The 19,167-nt window shown below is 33.1% G+C and overlaps 2 protein-coding genes across 2 annotated transcripts; one reads left to right on the top strand and one right to left on the bottom strand.

Moving 5' to 3' along the window:
- Nucleotides 1-3,582: 3,582 nt before the first annotated feature.
- Nucleotides 3,583-7,944, bottom strand: LOC21395367 (homogentisate 1,2-dioxygenase). Its single transcript, XM_010100121.2, has 9 exons — nt 7,551-7,944; nt 7,236-7,466; nt 6,414-6,493; nt 5,735-5,902; nt 5,427-5,602; nt 5,210-5,279; nt 4,971-5,125; nt 4,233-4,316; nt 3,583-4,054 (listed from the first exon to the last, which is right to left on the bottom strand). Exons 1-9 carry the CDS (start codon nt 7,736-7,738, stop codon nt 3,824-3,826), a joined length of 1,383 nt encoding a protein of 460 aa, XP_010098423.1. The 5' UTR covers nt 7,739-7,944; the 3' UTR covers nt 3,583-3,823.
- A 3,921-nt stretch (nt 7,945-11,865) lies between these two features.
- On the top strand, nt 11,866-15,666 carry LOC21395366 (X-linked retinitis pigmentosa GTPase regulator). Its single transcript, XM_010100120.2, has 5 exons — nt 11,866-12,046; nt 12,672-13,119; nt 13,291-13,539; nt 13,647-15,133; nt 15,246-15,666. The coding sequence occupies exons 1-5, from the start codon at nt 11,933-11,935 to the stop codon at nt 15,321-15,323; spliced, it is 2,376 nt and encodes a 791-aa protein (XP_010098422.1). The 5' UTR covers nt 11,866-11,932; the 3' UTR covers nt 15,324-15,666.
- The last annotated feature ends 3,501 nt before the right edge of the window (nt 15,667-19,167 follow it).

Below are 19,167 nucleotides of genomic sequence, written 5' to 3'. Positions count from 1 at the left end.
AAGATTCAGAATCATGATTTGAGAATGATCATAGTGGTTTGAATGACCTCTTATTTTTGCTAATCCAAACGTAGAATTGTTAGGAAGAATTAGAATTGGACCCAAAGGTCCAAATAGCTTAAACAAACAGCTCACTATATTTGTGTTACTCAGTGATTGTAAAATATTGGATAACATGTTATTCCCTTCAAACAATTATGAAAGCTAATCACGAACCATGATTTAAATTAAGGATTTAGAATTATGATTTAGAATTATTCTCGGTTTATGTATATTTTTGTGAGAGAAAACACTGTAACAAATCACAAATTATGATTCAAATCATGGTACGAATCTACCAACTAAACGCTCAATTAATAAAGATATGCATGTGCATTCCCTTACGCGGTTACAGCTAAAAGAATTACCTAATAAATAAAATAAATAAGAAGCATTTTACATCTAAGGGAATAAACTAGCAAAGTTAAATAACTATCGTACATGTGTGTCTGTGTTTCTCTTACATTTCCATTTTTAGTTTTTGGATCCCGGAGCCCATTGAAGAACAGTACAGGAAAGTGGAAAGTGAAGGACTTATTAAGCATTATTGCACGTGGGAGGAGCGAAGAAGTCCCTACATGTTTTCCTTCTGTCTTTTTCTCGCTTAATAAAGAAACTCGGGCGACCAACGTTAGCATATTCCTTTGCGTGTTACTAAAACCGCCCTCCGCGACTCTACCTCTCAATGAGGAGCACATCGCCCCAAACTCACCGAAAGTGTTAGCGGTGAGAGAATTTAAGAACGTGATTTAGAGTACTAAATTGGCAAGAAATAAGCTTTCACATTTTAATATCTTTAAAAGGATAATCCAGATCACCCAACAATTGAATCAATGATTACAAGCCCCCACTATACTTTTGTGGTTCCTTCATTCTTATTCTTTATTTCAGTTATAGAACATAAATAATAATAATAATAATAATAACATTAATAACAATAATAATAATAATAATAATAATAATAATAATAATAAATTATTATTATTATTAACAAGAAAGTGAAGGCTCCAATTAAGAACCTGTAGACATCATATAAAGATGTCCTGTAAACAAATACACGTTATAATTTATGAATCATTTTCCAGCCAAAAAAAAAAAAATACACGTTATAATTTAGGGTTAATTACATAAATGGTCCATACGATTTACTTTAATTCCTTACTTTTAAAACATCATACAGTTGGTCCTTGAGATTTTATTTTGTTTTAGTTTTAATCCGTTCGTTAACTAAGTGTTAAAATATGATAGAATCTGTATAAATTAAGAACCAAAATTGGAAGCATCTAAGATTTTGAGACTATCTATGAAAACTAACTTTTACTTTTTTGAATTGTTTTTGTCCCTAAATTTTATATGTTTCCAATTTTAGTGTCTAATTTTTACAGATTCCGTTGTATATTTAACACCATGCTAATAAAAAGACTGAAACTAAAACAAAGTAAAACTTCAATTACCAATTGTGAGACGTATTAAAATTTAGAGACTAAATTAAAATTAAAAGTAAACCTCAGTGATCATTTGTGAGATTAAATCTATAATTTATAATGGTAATGGAGATACAGAATTGGGTGGCAAACACTTTCTACAGCTTCATCAATTTGATACACAATTAAAAAAAAAGGTGATTGTTTATTTTATATTATTTCCCTTTTTTCTCAATTCTAGAGCTAGACAATATGTATACTTGTATATGCACGTCTACTTCCTTTCATGGCTAGAAATTGGTCAAGATTTAATATTTTCCATCATTACTTACTCTTAAATTAGTCGACAGAGATCCTCTAAATTGACTTATTCAGCTTTTCTAAATAACCATATGTAGAAGTATTTAGTGTATTTTTTTCCAAAAATTTTCAGGGTAAATAGTTCTACAAGGTTCTTTTGGGCTAAAATATTATGTTTGTTGACTTTTCTAGACTTTTAGATATGCGTCATTTCAAATGCTATATTTATTTTTTTCATAATTATTAAATTTTGAAAATAGTAAAGTTTTATTCTTAAAATATTTGGAAAATGTCAATATTACAATTACTCAAAGGAAAAATAAATAAATCTACTAATAACAATCAAATGTTAAAATTTAGTCTATGTTATACTTAGTACCAAATATAGCACAAACAAAATTTAGCATAAAAAATAATATCACATTGGAGGGAGATTTTGCTACTCAAATGTTAAAATTTGACATGGACACAAATATTTGACATTCTATTAGATCATCTGCGGCACAAATGCTAATATCAATGCTATATTTGGCATCAAAAAAATAAAAATAGCATATTTAATATGTTATTTTAATTTGTTCTTCGCTATTTCTAATGCAATATCTACTTTTTGACATAACTACCGAGCTTTGAGAGTTGGTAAATTTTCAGTTTTAAAATAACTTGAGAAAACCAATATTGTAATTATTAACTAAAAACCCAGTAAACTAATTAATATAAATCAAATGCTAAAATTTGACTTGCGTTGTACTCGGTGCCAAAATACTACTAAATATAGCATATATCAAATATAACAATAAGAACAACATTGTACGAGTACTTTTCTTATTCAAATACTAAAATCTGGCACTGCATTGAAATGCTCTTGGTAATCTTCCGCCTTTGTCGGTGGTGCTTTTGCCAACTACCCCTTCACCAGTAATAGTGACAATTCGTATCACATATCGTGTTTGTGTCGTGTTTTAATCATTTTTTTTAATTTACAGTCAACTTAAATACGACCCGTGACACGAAATTTTTTAAAAACCGCAACACGAACACGACACAACTATTTTATAGGTTAACACGGCATGACACGAAAATTGTACTTTTATTTAGTTGTTTACATATTAGAAATAACTTAAAATTCATAACACACTAAAATATAATAACATCCATTGAAATTAAGCAAATAATAGTATAAGATTTTGAGTATAACTATCATGATATCACAAGTTCATAATAAAATAAAAAATATATAATGAAAAATACATGTAATTTTTAATTTTTTACGAGTTTCGTGTCGTGTTCGGGTTAGACAGGTCCAACCCAAAATTGGCAAGTGTTTTTCGTGTCAATTTCAGGTCGACCCAATTCTGATCCGAACCTCTTTTTTCGCAACCCTAACCCGTGAAATTCGTGTCGTTTTCAAATCGTGTTGTCGTATCGTGACTCATATTGCCAGCCCTACTCACCAGAGTCAGTTGACGGCAGTGTTTGGAGCCTTTTTTTTAGTTTTGTTTTTTGGTTTGTGGTGTCTTGTTTATTGCAATAACGTGGGTTTTCACTTCGCTTATTTAGTTTAGTTGTGGTGTAGTATTGTTATGGTGTTCGTTAGAATAGTGTTTTGACAGTCTTTAGTGTATTTTTAGCACTACAGAAATTTACCCCTCCATCAATCGGAAGCTTTCATTAATCAGATCAATTTCGTCAAAAAGTTTTATGAGTGCTCGACTTTAATGTACCGAAGTGCTCTTCCGTTTTCGAGCCTCAGACGTACGTCACTCCCTCTATTGTGCCATTTAGAGAATTTTATCGTGATATCTGTATTTTTTAAAATAAATAAACGCAATCTCCCCCTACCAAAAAAAAAAAAAAAAACCGAGTACATTTTCGCCTCTCCTTACAAATTTGCACGGGGTCATTTAAGGAATTTTGTTTAATTCCCTATATGCATTTTCTTCCCCCCTGAAATTTATTCACTGTTTGTACAACACATGTTATTGTACTTATATACATAAGAGGAGGATAGATACACATGAAACCCCCATGGTATTAAAGTCCTACATAAACCACGAGTCTCATTTTGCAGTCTTACCGTCAACCTCATTGTCATCTTTGCTCGTTGCATTTCTGGATTCCCAAGTAAAATGTGATCTCAACCCAATCCAGCACTGGTAATAATCATGATCCATGAAGGGAGATTCAAGAGCCCACGCGCAGACTCGCGGCATTAAACACGATTCGAACATAAACGCCATGGTATCCTTGATTCTGAACGGTCCAGGCTCGTTTCCGCGCGCAATGGTAGCCTTTCAATAAATAAAATAAAATAAAATAATTGACAATGTTAGACGTGGTTATTCAAGATTCACACTTGGAAAAGACAGTTGACTTGGTATAATTCCGTGAGGGCCTTGACAGAACACACAAAACCCACGTACAGATCGACCACAGCGGCCCTCGGGAAATAATTGGGTTCGTCGTTACCTCGTAAGTCTTTGTATCCGGACCATGAGGCGTCATACAGCTATGAAGGCTTGAACCGCCAGGAAGAAACCCATCAGCTTTTGCCTGGAAAATAGACGAGGAGCTTATTCATTTTGCGATAAAGATTCAAGAAAAGCACTTGAAGCTTTCTAGTCATCTTATGTAGCAGATCATGCCCAACTAATTGCACTAGCTTTTCTTTTGCTTGCTTTTGAAATCTCAACGTGCACATGGGACCTACAACCCAATTATTTTACCAACAAAATCTTTACCAGAATAGATGAGTGGATATTTCCTGACCAGCGGTGCACAACGTAGAGAAGTATTTACTATTAATCCCACGCCCCGCGCGCACACATGTATATATACATATATATATATATAAACATATAAATTTTTATATATATATATACACATATATATGTATATAACTTCGTATTTTGAAGAGATGAATATTTGAATACTACACTAAGCACGTAGTTGCATCCAATCCAATCCAATCCGATCCTAAACAACAACCCTATCTAATTATGTGCGCCAAATGCAACCTTATAGTTCAAAAATGGCATCACTTTCATTCTATTTTTCTAAATTTGTTGGAAACATAGAACAGAATCACTTTAATTACCCTTTGTTTTAATATTAAAGAAGCAACTAAAGATAAATGCTTTTCTTGATCCCCTTATGGCACTAAATAAAAGTTGAATAAAATAGTTGTCTAAAGTTTCAGAAATGAACCTCGTATCCACCGTAAATGAGGCCCATAAATTCACTCATGCAATTGCGATGATAATACGGAGGTCGAAATGTATGCTCAGCAACCAGCCATCGTGGTGGGAAAACGACAAAATCAAGCAACGCAACACCAGGCTTGTCAGTAGGTGCTGTCAATACTGTATGATAATTGCAAAAATCAGTCATTATAATTAAGTTAATTTTAGAATTAAACTACAAAACATGTTAAGAATTACGTATACCTGTGTTAATAGATGGGTCACTATGATCAACTAAAACTGTATTGTAAGGGCAGAATTTACTGAGATCATACTGCAAATGCAAGCAAACAAGGCTAAGATCGATCATTGAAATCTTGCGAGGAGGTAAGCACAGTTATATTGCTTCAAAAAGCGATTTAAAAAGGTCAAGTCGAACAACTACAAATGCATACGAAACAATGAATAAGATAACACCCACCTTATAAGGAACATGATTACCATGCCAAGCAACTACATTGAAGGGAGAAAAGTCTTGTTTTGCAGTGAAAAGTTCACCACCAAACTTTTGTACAATAGTGTAGCCCGGACGGCGACCGTCTTCAAACCATGCTGTAGGAGCAAGGAAATCTCTTGGAGCAGCAAGACCATTAGCTCCTATAGTATTCAAATGAAACATTATTTCTTAAAAGTTATAAAAAGGTCAGAGTAGTCCATATTGTAGGAACTGAGAATAATACACTTTATACTATTCATTCACTAGTCAGAGCTAATCAGGGAATTGGGTACCTATTGGGCCAAGATCAGGAAGTTGAAAATGGGCACCAAAGATCTCAGCTACATAACCACGAGATGGACCATCAGGCAGATCAACAGCGAAACGAAATCCTTGAGGTAAAATGGCAACTTCACCAGGAGAAACTTGCAGTTTTCCACATTCAGTAGTGATCCACAGCCCTAAAAAACCAGAATAAAGTATCTGATAGAATACTAGATCAATTACACAATCCGCAACATAAATAAGAAATATCACTATAACCTGATATAGTGTGGAGAAAGCTTTTAAAAAAATAAAAAATAAATAAAAATAAAAAAGAAAGTAGACATGCAGGACCGGACAAGATCATGCCTTCTAATTTTCTCCAAACTTTATTTCCACTAAAATGCAACAAGACCCTCCAAGAGATGGTATGAACCACAATCCTCCTATATCCCACTTGCTCTTAAAAGTCCGTTGGGAGTCTTGCAATTAAGATTGAGATAATTTTTTTCTTTATTGATAAAGAAAACAAATACAGACCCCGTCCGTCCATGAAGACGCATGAAAACTTGACCTCATACAAGCCAATGGGCAGACTCATGCAACAAAGAACCAATAAGATTTACAAAGAAGAAACTGATCACCAGCGAAAATTCTTTGTTCTACAGTTATCCCCAATCGTAATTGATGATCACAAAAGCCACTTACTTCCTTTCTGGGGAACTATCAAAAAGTCACCATCAGCGTTGCAAAATGCACAATTATCCATCGATTTGTTGGCAGTATACCTACAAATAAAATATAACACTGTTCACCAATGACTACATAAAAGCCTTCATAGTTCACCGATTTTTTTTTCCTTATTTCAACAAGTCTAGTATTCTCTAGAAACCCCTTTAATAGTGGGGAAAAATAAGAAAAGGAAAAATCTTTCAAGCTTGAAAATCAAATCAGTAAGAATGTTAAGAGGAAGAATATATGAACAAGCAGTCTTAAAATAGTGAATTCTACCAATCTAGCACAAACTACAATTTACTTTTTTAACCACGTACTATCCCTTATTTTCTCAACTTTTGGAACAATCTGTTTAGACCCTTAAAAACAGTATATCGAAGATTAGTTTAATAAGGCTTCACCAGTCAGCAAGCAATAAAAAAATCTCAACCATAATACACTTTTCATATGTAATAACTTTTTTACTTATCTTATTCTACTGATTAAAACTATGATCAAAGCCAATGCAAACGGAATGGGGTCCCAATTAGCAGTCAAGAAGTCAACTTAGGAACTTCATTCGTAACCCCTTTCGAGATTTTGAGCAAATATGAAACATCTAAGGCTAATTCAACTATAATCTCAAGACATGGGTGTAATTTACAGTTGGATAAAATAAACCCGAATCTCATATCGTTTAAATACAACAATAAACACTGACGCCCCACTTAACCGGTTGAACTTTTAAGAGGAAAGTCCAATTTCTATCACCACCAAAAGAAATCAATAAACAAAACAACAAGAAATACCAATTACATGTGAACAGCAAAACCATGGCGGAGAAACGAGCTGCCAGCCCCACAAACTGTGAACAAGCCGTCAACGAAATCGGTGGGCGAGTCGGGAATCTCGACGGGCTTCCACCGCAACTGGGTCGGCGTGGCGGAGCTGTTCGATCGGTCGAATTCGCTCAAAAGCTTGCCATGGCTGGGGACCCGGGGCTTGAACGGTTCGTGGGTCACCGAGGGTTTGATCCGGTAAAGCCAACTGCCAAACAAAAACAACATCAGAGGTGTCGTATGGAAAATGGATTTGATTGTTTGAAACTTTTTTTTTTTTTTTTGGTTTTACCTGCGGAGATTGAGCTTGCGAGGGGAAGTGAAGGAGGTGCCGGAGATTTGCTCGGCGTAGAGGGAGTAAGGGCAGAGGAGGGGGCTGTTCTGGCCGTGAGGGAGAGCTCCGGCGAGGGCCTCCGACGAGAAGCTGTTTCCGTACCCTGACTGGTACGACAATTCCTCTAACGAGTTTTCGTCACCCATCTATGGCGTTTCTAACGTTTTTTTGTTTTTTCTCAAGTAGGAAGAAAAGAGGGTGAGAAAGAGAGATCTGTTGAACTCAAATGATCGAAAGGAGACAACTCTTGTGTATGGGAAAATCAATGATCATATCTCCTGAGTTTTATTTTTTTTTATTTTTATTTTTTTATTCGAACGTTAGAGATAAGAGTGTGGATTTACCGAGGCAGTTTCTTTTTCTGGATTTTTTTTTTCTTTTTTTGCTGGTTAAACTTTTCTGGATTATTCCCTGTTGTTTGGATTTTAGGGTCATTTTCTCAGGGTAATTTTGGAGTCATTCTCTCATGAACTTTAAACATTCTCATTTTACGTATTAGAAAAAACTTTTATTTTGTACTTTAAATTTTAACTTAGTTTCAGTTATGGTATGTTTAATAGGATGGAATAAAAATATGGGAGTGATGAAAAATAAGAATAATGAAAAGAAAATTGATTTTTTTTATATTATTTAGTACAAAAAAATGAATCTATTTTTACTTATTTGATATTAAAAGTTAAATTAAAAAAAAAATCTTACTCATAAATTATTTTATACTCACAAATAATATTTATAAAAAAATATAAAAAAATAAAATTGTACTTCATGATAAAGCAACATGAACAATATATTTACCCTTCTAAAATCCAACTGTATTTGGAAAGATAAAAAAGATGTGGACCCCATAGTCTAAAAATCTCTCATATATCTTTTTTTACATTCATTTCTACTTTATTAAACAGTTTTTCTTTCTTTTTTCTCTCCATCCTTTTCTTTCCTTCTAATAATTCATCATACCAAACACATCGTTAATCTTATCTGAATTTGTATTGAAAATTTAAGAGAAAAACTAAAAATAATTCTAAAATTCAGAAATACCGATGAGATTAACTCATTTTTTTTAAAAAAATATTGAGAATTAAAAACTCTACAATTTATAATGGAGTTAGGTGTGTAATTACTAAATTATGACTGCACCTACAATAGACTATGTTTAATTATGATATGATTTTTTTGGATGAGAGTTGTATTAAAAAAATACACTACCAAAATATTATCCCAAACAGAGAATAGAACAAAATAGAATGATAATCCGTTCTTATCCAAATCCACTTCAATCTTAAATCATCAAGCTTAGCGTCCTATCAAATTTTGCGGCACCAATGTGCTCTTCTTATTGCCTTAACATGATTTTTTTTTTTTTACATTTCAAAAAAAAACACAGTTTTTTTTTTTTAGTTATACGAGGTGAGAATCCATTTAAGCTCCATTTAATTAGAATGATGAAGAGAATGAAAGACAAAGAAAGTTGAAGGGATAGGAAGTATGAAGGATGAAGAGAATTATTGTAATCGTTTATCTTGTTTAGTAAGAGAGAGGTAATTAAAAAAATAGATGAATGAAAACTTGTTTAATTACTATATTGTTCTTTTTACCATTTCATATTACACTTTTGAAGAATAAAATGCTCTTTTTTAAAATTTAATGGGTGGATTGCATGAATCCTCCTATAATGAGGAGAAAATTATTAAACTTACTCTTAAGAGTGCATGAGTCTAAATTTTTATCACTCATTATTGATTAATATTTTTTTTTCTAGTATAGTTATTTAACTAAAAAGGTTAATCAATAATAATTGATAAAAATCCTGACCCATACATTTTTAAAGGATTTTTTTTTTCTCTTCAATGAGTGGAATTATGTAAAATGGTAGGCCTGGAGGGAGAGAGCCCCCTCTAGCTCTCTTCTCCCTCCAATTAAATAATGGATTTGCCCATAGTCTAAAAATCTCTCATATATCTTTTTTTACATTCATTTCTACTCTATTAAACAGTTTTTCTTTCTTTTTTCTCTCCATCCTTTTCTTTCCTTCTAATAATTCATCATACTAAACACATCGTTAATCTTATCTGAATTTGTATTGAAAATTTAAGAGAAAAACTAAAAATAATTCTAAAATTCAGAAATACTGATGAGATTAACTCATTTTTTTAAAAAAAATATTGAGAATTAAAAACTCTACAATTTATAATGGAGTTAGGTGTGTAATTACTAAATTATGACTGCACCTACAATAGACTATGTTTAATTATGATATGATTTTTTTGGATGAGAGTTGTATTAAAAAAATACACTACCAAAATATTATCCCAAACAGAGAATAGAACAAAATAGAATGATAATCCGTTCTTATCCAAATCCACTTCAATCTTAAATCATCAAGCTTAGCGTCCTATCAAATTTTGCGGCACCAATGTGCTCTTCTTATTGCCTTAACATGATTTTTTTTTTTTTTTTTTACATTTAAAAAAAAACACAGTTTTTTTTTTTTTTAGTTATACGAGGTGAGAATCCATTTAAGCTCCGTTTAATTAGAATGATGAAGAGAATGAAAGACAAAGAAAGTTGAAGGGATAAGAAGTATGAAGGATGAAGAGAATTATTGTAATCGTTTATCTTGTTTAGTAAGAGAGAGGTAATTAAAAAAATAGATGAATGAAAACTTGTTTAATTACTATATTGTTCTTTTTACCATTTCATATTACACTTTTGAAGAATAAAATGCTCTTTTTTAAAATTTAATGGGTGGATTGCATGAATCCTCCTATAATAAGGAGAAAATTATTAAACTTACTCTTAAGAGTGCATGAGTCTAAATTTTTATCACTCATTATTGATTAATATTTTTTTTTCTAGTATAGTTATTTAACTAAAAAGGTTAATCAATAATAATTGATAAAAATCCTGACCCATACATTTTTAAAGGATTTTTTTTTTTCTCTTCAATGAGTGGAATTATGTAAAATGGTAGGCCTGGAAGGAGAGAGCCCCCTCTAGCTCTCTTCTCCCTCCAATTAAATAATGGATTTTGACTCTCACTTCATCCCGCTCTCTCCACCCCTCTCCCTCCCTTCATCTATCCCTCTCTGCTATCAAACATACACTAGTTGGGAGAGTAACAATGTCATTACTCAATGAGTAGTTATATTTGTACCTCAAAAATTTATAGATGTCTCCACTAATTAATATTTTTCTAATAAAAATTTTAAAAAAATATATTCTTTTATAGATGTAATTTTCATAATAACTAATTTAACCCTCTCATACTCCACTTAATTTTAATCTTAATTTGATTTATAAAATAATACAATCTTTCGAACTATTAATGTCATATTTTCTTTTTAAAAATATTGGAAGTCCATTTACCTTTATTCATTAATTGTCTTCTTCTTCTTTTAAATAAAGTCTCTGTAACACAAAAACAACTATAAGTTGAGGATTCGAGTCATTTTAAACCTCACTCAAAAGCGGTGGCATTCCTCCCACTTTTGTGTCAAAAAAAAGATGCTATTAAAAAAACGTATACACAATGATATTGATGCATGCTCAAGTACTGTCACATATTTACATATGTATATTTACATACTTTAGCATTTGTTAACTTTTTAAGAGACATGCTTTTTTTTTTCCAGTTAGAACCTCCATTGAAATTTTCAAAGAATTTGATGGAGATGAATATAAAATTAGCTTTAGGGAGAAATGTGGAGGTATGTTTTTTTTTTTTTCTTTTGAAAATTTACTTTTTTAATTGTAGTTAATATGGGGGTGTACTCTTTTATTTCTTTGAAAAAAAAACTATTTTCATTTATAGTTAAATGAGTGGAGTATATTAATAGGTTTTAATGTCATTTTAATAAAAGATAAAATCATAATAAATATAAATTATGAATTAGTGGGATATTTTTTAGGGTACAAATATAATTACTCTTCCCCAAATCTTAACTTGCAAATTAACAAAAATTCAGGGATTGAAGCGTCTAACAAACTACAAAAAAAATCTCCGTTTTACCAGGGGAGCCTTAAATGAGTCGCAAAGCGTTGAGCCCAACATCCAAGGGTAAAAAGCCCAACACAAGAAGGCCCAGAAACTTCAAATTGATTTCATTTCCATTTTTATTAAACGAAGGAAAAAGAAATTCAAATTTCAAATCCACGCTCCAACGGTCATATTGCTAGGGCTTCGGCATCCCCACCTCAAGATTCAGACAATATATAAACCCCTCAAAAACCAAACCATTTTCCCCTCAATTCACGAAATACTTTCAGACAAGAAGAACCTTTCTATCAAAACATCTTGTTTTGAATCAAAATCTCTCTCTCTTTTTCTCTTCAGGAAGACGATGGATTTCCACAGCCTCGCCAGGAAGGAGCTTCAGATTCTCTGCAAGAAGAACAAGATCCCCGCTAATCTCACCAACGTCGCCATGGCCGATTCTCTCGCTTCTCTTCAGCATGTAAGCTTCCTGTCAATCTTTGTTTGTTTGTTTATTTATTTCGATCGTCGATTTTCTTGTTTCGGTTGTCTGATTGGAAAAGAATTTTGAACTGGATTTTTGTTCGATTGTCTGATCGGAAAAGAAATTTGAACTGGATTTTTTTACGATTATCTGACTGGAAAAGATTTGGATTTTCGTTCGATTGCTGATTGGAAAAAAAATTTGAACTTGATTTTAGTTCCATTAAATCGGGTGCCGTTCTGAGATTTCTAAAATTGGATTTCTAGTTCTCATATTGAATTTCGCGAAATTTAGAGGAATTGACGATCGATTTGTCAAACAGAGGATTCTGTTTTGGTTATGTGGAAACTCGAGAGTTTTTGTTTTACAGAAATGACTGAATAATTTTACTTCTGTTTGGACGCCCGTATACTGTTCGATCTTGTTTTGAAACGATGAAAATTTCTAGTAGGGATGAGAGTATTATGTTAATATGTTTGGATGCTCATATTCTGTTCGATCTTTATTATTATTTTTGTTTTTAATTTTTGCTTCATTCAACGGAAATGAACTGAATCGTTTTTATTAGATTTGTTGGTTGCATATTTCTGATTTATGGTATTCTTGCAAATTATTTTTCTAGGTTGAAGGGCTCGATGAATTCTTGAATGAGTCCAAATCTGAATCCCAGCAATTTCCTGAGGGAGCTTTGATCGGATCGCCGGATGCTCCTCGAACATCTTGCAGAACCTCAACTAGAAGGAAACCGATCAGCGACGAACCTGAAAGCTCGCAAATCCTCACTCGCACATGTCGTGGAACAAGGCGAGGAGTTGTTGAAGAAATGGACCAAGAAAGGACTGAGGTTGTTCCCAAAACTCCTGCAGCAAGGAGCAGTAGAAGGGGGAGGCCTGCTTCTGCCCGGCAAAAGACAGAGTCCCAGAAGGATGAGAGCTCGGTGCAGAGAGCATGTAGCACTAGGCGCTCAGTCAGGTTGTTGGAGAAGACCATGGAGAAATTAAGTCTCGTAAAGGATAAAAAGATCCAACCTATGAAGATTGATGACATTGATTCAAGTGTCACTATGTCTGGTAATTTTATGCTTGATCTTTTTTTTTGGAAAAATGCTTAGTCTTGTTTGTTTTTTGGGAGAAGTAATCAGAGTTGGGATAAACTAGCATAGATGTATTGATTTCATGCTTGCCTGAAAACCCACAGTTTATTACATGACATTCTCTTGCACATTTGTTGATATGAACCAGGTACTAATGGATCATCATCAGAAGTATGTTCCGGAAAAGAAAAGACAGTAGATTTGGAAGTTTCCTCTGTATTGAAATCAGAAGGATCGCCCGAGATCCAAATCGATCTGAATAATAATAATGTTCAAGAGAAGAGAGAAGATCATGTCTCTGAACTTGAGGAGTCAAAGTCGAAATCAGAGTTAATGGATTTGGTTGAAAAGTCGGTTGAGAATATGGATGTTATTGAGGAAACTTTTGGTGACAAAGGTGAGATCATACTTTATATTTATTAATCAAGATTTTAATATGCTTTTAGTCATGTGGATTTGTGGTTTTCTCATTATTCTTGTCTATTGACATCGAGTATTTTGCAGAAATAAACAGTGTCCAACTCGCCAATTTCCCTTATGAGACTCAGAATTCACATAGTGAAGACTCTAAGGCTGAGCAGGATTTGGGAAGTGAAGATCCTTTAGCTGCTGAAGTTTTGGATGATGTGTCTGTTAACATCATTGCTCAAGACATTGCCCCTAAGTCTTCACTTAGACTAGAAGAGAATGAATTCTCGAATGTGAAAGAATCTGTGGAACCAATTCCTTTCAATACGAGTTCCTCTTGTGTTCAAGCTGATAAATCTGAGACTTTATCAAGTGAAGCATCTGCGGTGCCCGAAACCAAAAGTTGGACGATTAAGTCCCCTGATGGTCAAAGTCATATACTTACTAGCATTGGCCCTGACATGCGTCTGACGGAGGATGATTATCAGGGAAAATTTGATTTTGAATCAGAATCCATCACAGAAGAAGAGCATGATGATGACAGCTGTGAATTTGAAGATGCAGAGGCTTCAGATCAAAACTCGTCTGAACATCTGGAGCACATCAGTGACGAGAAGGTTGAAACAGAAGAGAAAGAGGCTTCTTTGGTTGACGTCAATGTTGTTGAAGCAGAAGTTGCCATTGCAGAAAGTAGTTACCAGAGAAAGTGCGATTTTGAATCAGAATCTGTCACCGAAGAAGAGACGGAAGAAGAGACTGGTGATGACAGCTCTGAGGAGGAATCCGTGGAAAGTGAAGCTTGGGACATAGAATCTACGGATACTGAGATTGGCAGTGATGACAATGTTGTTGAAGCAGAAGTTGCCATTGCAGAGAGTAGTTACCAGAGAAAGTGCGATTTTGAATCAGAATCTGTCACCGAAGAAGAGATGGAAGAAGAGACTGGTGATGACAGCTCTGAGGAGGAATCCGTGGAAAGTGAAGCTTCGGACATAGAATCTACGGATACTGAGATTGGCAGTGATGACAATGCTGAATCGGAAGAAACGAATTTAGAGGCTTCCTTGGTTGATATTGTTGTTGCTGAAGCAGAGATGGACATTAAAACACAGTCTCAGTTTATATGTGATGCGGATGATGCAAGCATGAAAAACTTTACCTGTTCTGGAGCTCTGGTAGATGTTTGTGTTGTCTCGGCTGAAGAATTCACCACAATTACAAGTGAACACCTTCCAGCTTCTTTGAAAGAAACCAGTCCTGCTCAGCATTTGATCTCTGGCGGCAGTAAAGTCACCACCAAAAGTCCATTGCCATCCTTTTCTGCTGACCAACCTTCAGGTCAGTTTCCTCGGCCAACTTTGCCGACGCCAAGCAAATCTTCGAGCAAGAGCCATCCAATAATTCAGATGATTACTGATGCTTTGGATGAAAACGAAGGAAACGCGGTGGCGCAAGATGAGGTCAAGAAAAATAAGAATCCTACTGATGACATTTGTAGCATGCCAAAGCTATATGAGGGTACTAGTCTGAGGAAGCTGCAGAAAATGCTCAAAGAAAATTTGCAAATTGAAAATGAAAAGAAGGTGAGAACAGTCTTTTAGTTCCTTTCTTGTTCTTTAAATTCCCTCCTAACTGCAGTTAGACTCCGCTATTGGTCTGTTTCTGATTTTGTGATTGCTCATTGATGTGCTGCAGGTAGGGAAGCCAAGAGTCGCCTTGCAGACGCTGCCCGAGAACCGTATGGCTGCAGATGAACCTCAAAAGGAGAACTAAATGCCTCTAAAGGGGGTAGACCTTGGTTGGCTTGGGGGTCAGTTTTGGGATGGTTAAAAATCTTGGTCAATTTTGGGAAGACCTTGGTTGGCTTGGGGGTGTCAATTTTGGGATGGTCAAAACCTTGGTTTGCCTCATTACATGGGTGTCAATTTTTATCGATGTTAATGAATGTCAGACAATAATGTTTCGGATCCTTCTATCAAGTCATACTTTGGATCCTTATACTTATCATGGATGTCAGACAATAACATTGTGTCAGGTTTGGATCACAAATTATTTCAATTTTTGATCATTAGATGATATTTATTATATATCCAACCACATTCTTGGTAATGTGACATTTCTATTTGCTCTTGAATCTTGTTTCTCTGCATTTATTATTTCTTCAAGCAAGTAGTTGAGCTTAAGTAGTACTGACTACTGAGATTCCGCGGTATTTTTCTTTGTTGATTCTTGGTCTTCTTTTGAAGTTGGGAATTTGCATTGGTACATTTTTTTTTTTTTTTTGGTTATATACAAGTTGAGCCCAAAGTCTCAGAGTCTAACTTACCAATTACGAAAAGTTTATGTAGTGCATTCTGTGCAAAAACCGTGGGGAAATCTCCTCCATTTCTTGACCACAATTACAATGGAGTTTACAAATTAGAATCCCTTGTCAAAATTTAAAATTCGGGGTCTGAATCACGAAACACCAATAAGTTTATTGTGTACCAGAAACAAACCTTTGAAGTTCTGTCGGTTCATGGTCTCATGCTGGACATAATTGTTAAGTCTTCGTGTATATAAGAGTAAAACACTATGATAAAAACGTTGAATTTGAATTTTCATGAGAGAGAAAATACTATTACAATAGAACTTGAGTTGTGAAAAAAAAAAAACAAGGCCTTAGATTGCATTGAGTTCAACACAAATGCATACTACAGCATGGACAAAAATTTTGCCGAAATTTCGGTGGAAATTTCATATTTTTTAGGGTCCGAAATTTTTTTCCATTATAATATTGATATCGGCAAAATATCAGAAATATTGAAAATATTGGTTATCGGTCAAAATGTCAATATGGGTTTGCATATAGAGTAATTAGGGCAAAATATCAGAAAATTTCAGGGAAATTTTGAAAACAAAAATTTTAAAGGTTTTTTTTTTTAAAAAAAAAAATTTTGCTTTATAATATCTATTTTCTTACATTATTTCTTTTATCGTATAGTAAAGAGAGAGCGAGGAATATCAAGAATGCAAACACCTGATGAAATAATTGATGAATTTGGGTTCCAATTATTATAACTCTTTCAAGAGACTCCTAACGTTCATTATCCATATAATCATAATTTTAGAAACTACGATAAATATGAAAATTTCAATTATCCTCATCCGAACATACCACCATCATCTCTAGCAAATGATTGAGAGAATTCACAATTTATAGTTCATAAAAATACAGTGGGAAGGGATTAACAAATCTTCATGTGGCACGTTCATAATTATGTTCGACATTATACAAATAACATGTCATAATACCAATATTGTTTGAATCAAGATGGGATCCCGACCACGTTTGAGCCTCATAGAATTTCCTTTTGGTATTAAGAAATGTAATATGTATGAGGTTTTTTATGTAAAATTTATTTATTTATGTATCTTTTTAATGTTGATGCTATCAAAAAGTATTAAAAATATGTTCTAATGTAAATTTTCGTCAACTCTATAAATTTTTTTGATATTTCTACCAATATCGATATTTTCTCTGATTTTTCCGTACAATTTGAGTACCAATATTTCTACCGATACTGATATTTTCATCATTGACTGTAAATTGATTTGGTGTTCACTCAATTATCGGTAGGATCAGTTTCTGGCTGTTGTATCTGATCAAAATCATATAAGATTAAGAACGTATACACAATTCATGGTAAAGATTCGATAATATGTAATTAGTTACAATAGAAGGGATGCGCTAAACTAATCGGTTTAGTATCATGATTGTTGATTTGTTGTCAATGAACATAATGCTTAAAAATTCGGTATGATTGTTGTTTCAGCCAAAAAAGAAAAACCAAAGTATCATGGTTTTGTTTGGTTGGTTTTGGTATTAATTGTTGTAGATGTGTTGTTTACTTGTTTTCGAGATTTTTTTTATTTCACGTTTTTATATTTTTAATTGTCTTAAAAATATTTTTAGACTTTCTTTTAATGTTTGTAGTTTTTAATTAATTAAAAATATAATGATAAAAATGACATGTTTACGTCTTAAAAAAGCTCTCAATATACTTAAAAATGTTTTTAAAAATGTGAATGTGTCATTTTAATATTATTAAAAATACAAAATATCAATACCGTATTTCTTTATAACAAGAAGTATCCAAATCAATTCCTTTCACGGATCTAATATTTAGAGCCTTTGACTATAACTCCTTTCTTCTTTTTTTTTTTTGCAAGAGCATATTAGGAAAAGTTACCATTCTGTATAGAACCACCTTTATTAACAGTTGGGATTTTATTTATATTCAATTTAGAATATTCGATAGTTTTATGTAACTTATATATGATTCTCAATTGTAATTTGTATTTATCGGGAGTGTTGAGTAGTGCTCTTCACCAGAGGATTTTTTTTTTCTTTTCTAACACATAAAAAAAAAAAAAAAAAAAAAAAAAAAAAAAACTCTCATTATTGGCTAAAGAGGAGAAAAGAAAAAAATGCTTAATTCCCTCTCACCCTTTGCCTTAATTCTTAGGGTATGTTTGGTATTGATTTTTAAAACTCAAAATTAATTCTCTCGTCATTTACAGCTGAAATTTGTGTTTAGTAAAAACCATAAAAAGTGATTCTTAAATAAATTTTAAAAAATTTACAGTCAAAATCAGAAGCAACCTAAATGCAACTTTGAATTTTAGATTGTACAACAATCACTTTGAAGTACAATTAATGAAACTTTCATAATACTCATAATACATCTAGAATTAATACTTGTATAATAACAATTTGTTAAATACTTAACTACTTTTTATAACAATTGTTTTTTTTAGCACAACTAACAATAATTTTTTTAAAATTTACAGTACTACTAAACTTGCCTTTAATCCCTATTTCTTGCTTCCAATGGCCATGGAGGCACGACCGCTGCCACACCATGTCCACTAATGCCGCTGAAACCGTATCGGCATGGCCTTGTAGGATAGGATGAATGCTTCAAAGTTCAATCTTCGACGAAATTTCAGTGATTTTTCTCCCTTTTTGGCGAAAGTTTTCAACTTTTTTTTTTTTTCTTGTTCGCCAATTTCTAATCATAATTGGCATTTACTTTGAATAGTTTGTGGACTTTGTACTAGGATTGTTTATTGTTGTTGAGGGAGATGACTAACGTTTGCATGGTTTTGTTGAGAGTAAAAAATTACCAAGACTTACAATATAAGAGGGAAAATTGCAAAAATTAAGGAGCATAGGGATCGGTTTGTCAAATCACAAAAGGTGTGGGCGACAGTCGTACCAAAGACTCATTTGTATTAATTAAAAGTTAGATCCCACAACTGCTTTAAAAATATTAGGCCCCACGAATTTAAAGTTCTGATCGGATTTTGCCATTTTGGTGAAGCAAAATACACCAAATCAGGTAAGATGGTCCCGTCAGAGTTTAATGCCAAGTAGGCCACTGATTTGAAGAGCTCTAACCAACATTCACACGGACAACGGATTGATACGACCATTACCAAAAGGTTTTCAAATTTTTGTTTTCCAAGCAAGCAAGAAATAAAAGGTGCGTTCTGAAACTCGTTTTAAAATAATTTTATTTTTCGGATGAAAATAAAAATAAAAATGATTTCAATTTTAGACAGAAATTATTTT

This window comes from Morus notabilis, unplaced genomic scaffold (genome assembly GCF_000414095.1).
Source record: "Morus notabilis unplaced genomic scaffold, ASM41409v2 Scaffold692, whole genome shotgun sequence".
NCBI classification, from domain to species: domain Eukaryota; kingdom Viridiplantae; phylum Streptophyta; class Magnoliopsida; order Rosales; family Moraceae; genus Morus; species Morus notabilis.
The sequence above is the reverse complement of the archived record's forward strand: the minus strand, read 5'-3'. Positions and strand labels throughout refer to the sequence as shown.

Excerpts from the sequence above, each read along its gene's own strand:
- LOC21395367 (XM_010100121.2), bottom strand. The coding sequence starts at position 7,738 with ATGGGTGACGAAAACTCGTTAGAGGAATTGTCGTACCAGTCAGGGTAC. Across the intron at positions 6,494-7,235 it reads CATGGTTTTGCTGTTCACAT|GTATACTGCCAACAAATCGA; the intron begins GTAATTGGTATT and ends TTTTATTTGTAG. Across the intron at positions 5,280-5,426 it reads GTAATCATGTTCCTTATAAG|TATGATCTCAGTAAATTCTG; the intron begins GTGGGTGTTATC and ends TTGCATTTGCAG.
- LOC21395366 (XM_010100120.2), top strand. The coding sequence starts at position 11,933 with ATGGATTTCCACAGCCTCGCCAGGAAGGAGCTTCAGATTCTCTGCAAG. Across the intron at positions 12,047-12,671 it reads CTCTCGCTTCTCTTCAGCAT|GTTGAAGGGCTCGATGAATT; the intron begins GTAAGCTTCCTG and ends TTATTTTTCTAG. Across the intron at positions 13,120-13,290 it reads TTCAAGTGTCACTATGTCTG|GTACTAATGGATCATCATCA; the intron begins GTAATTTTATGC and ends GATATGAACCAG.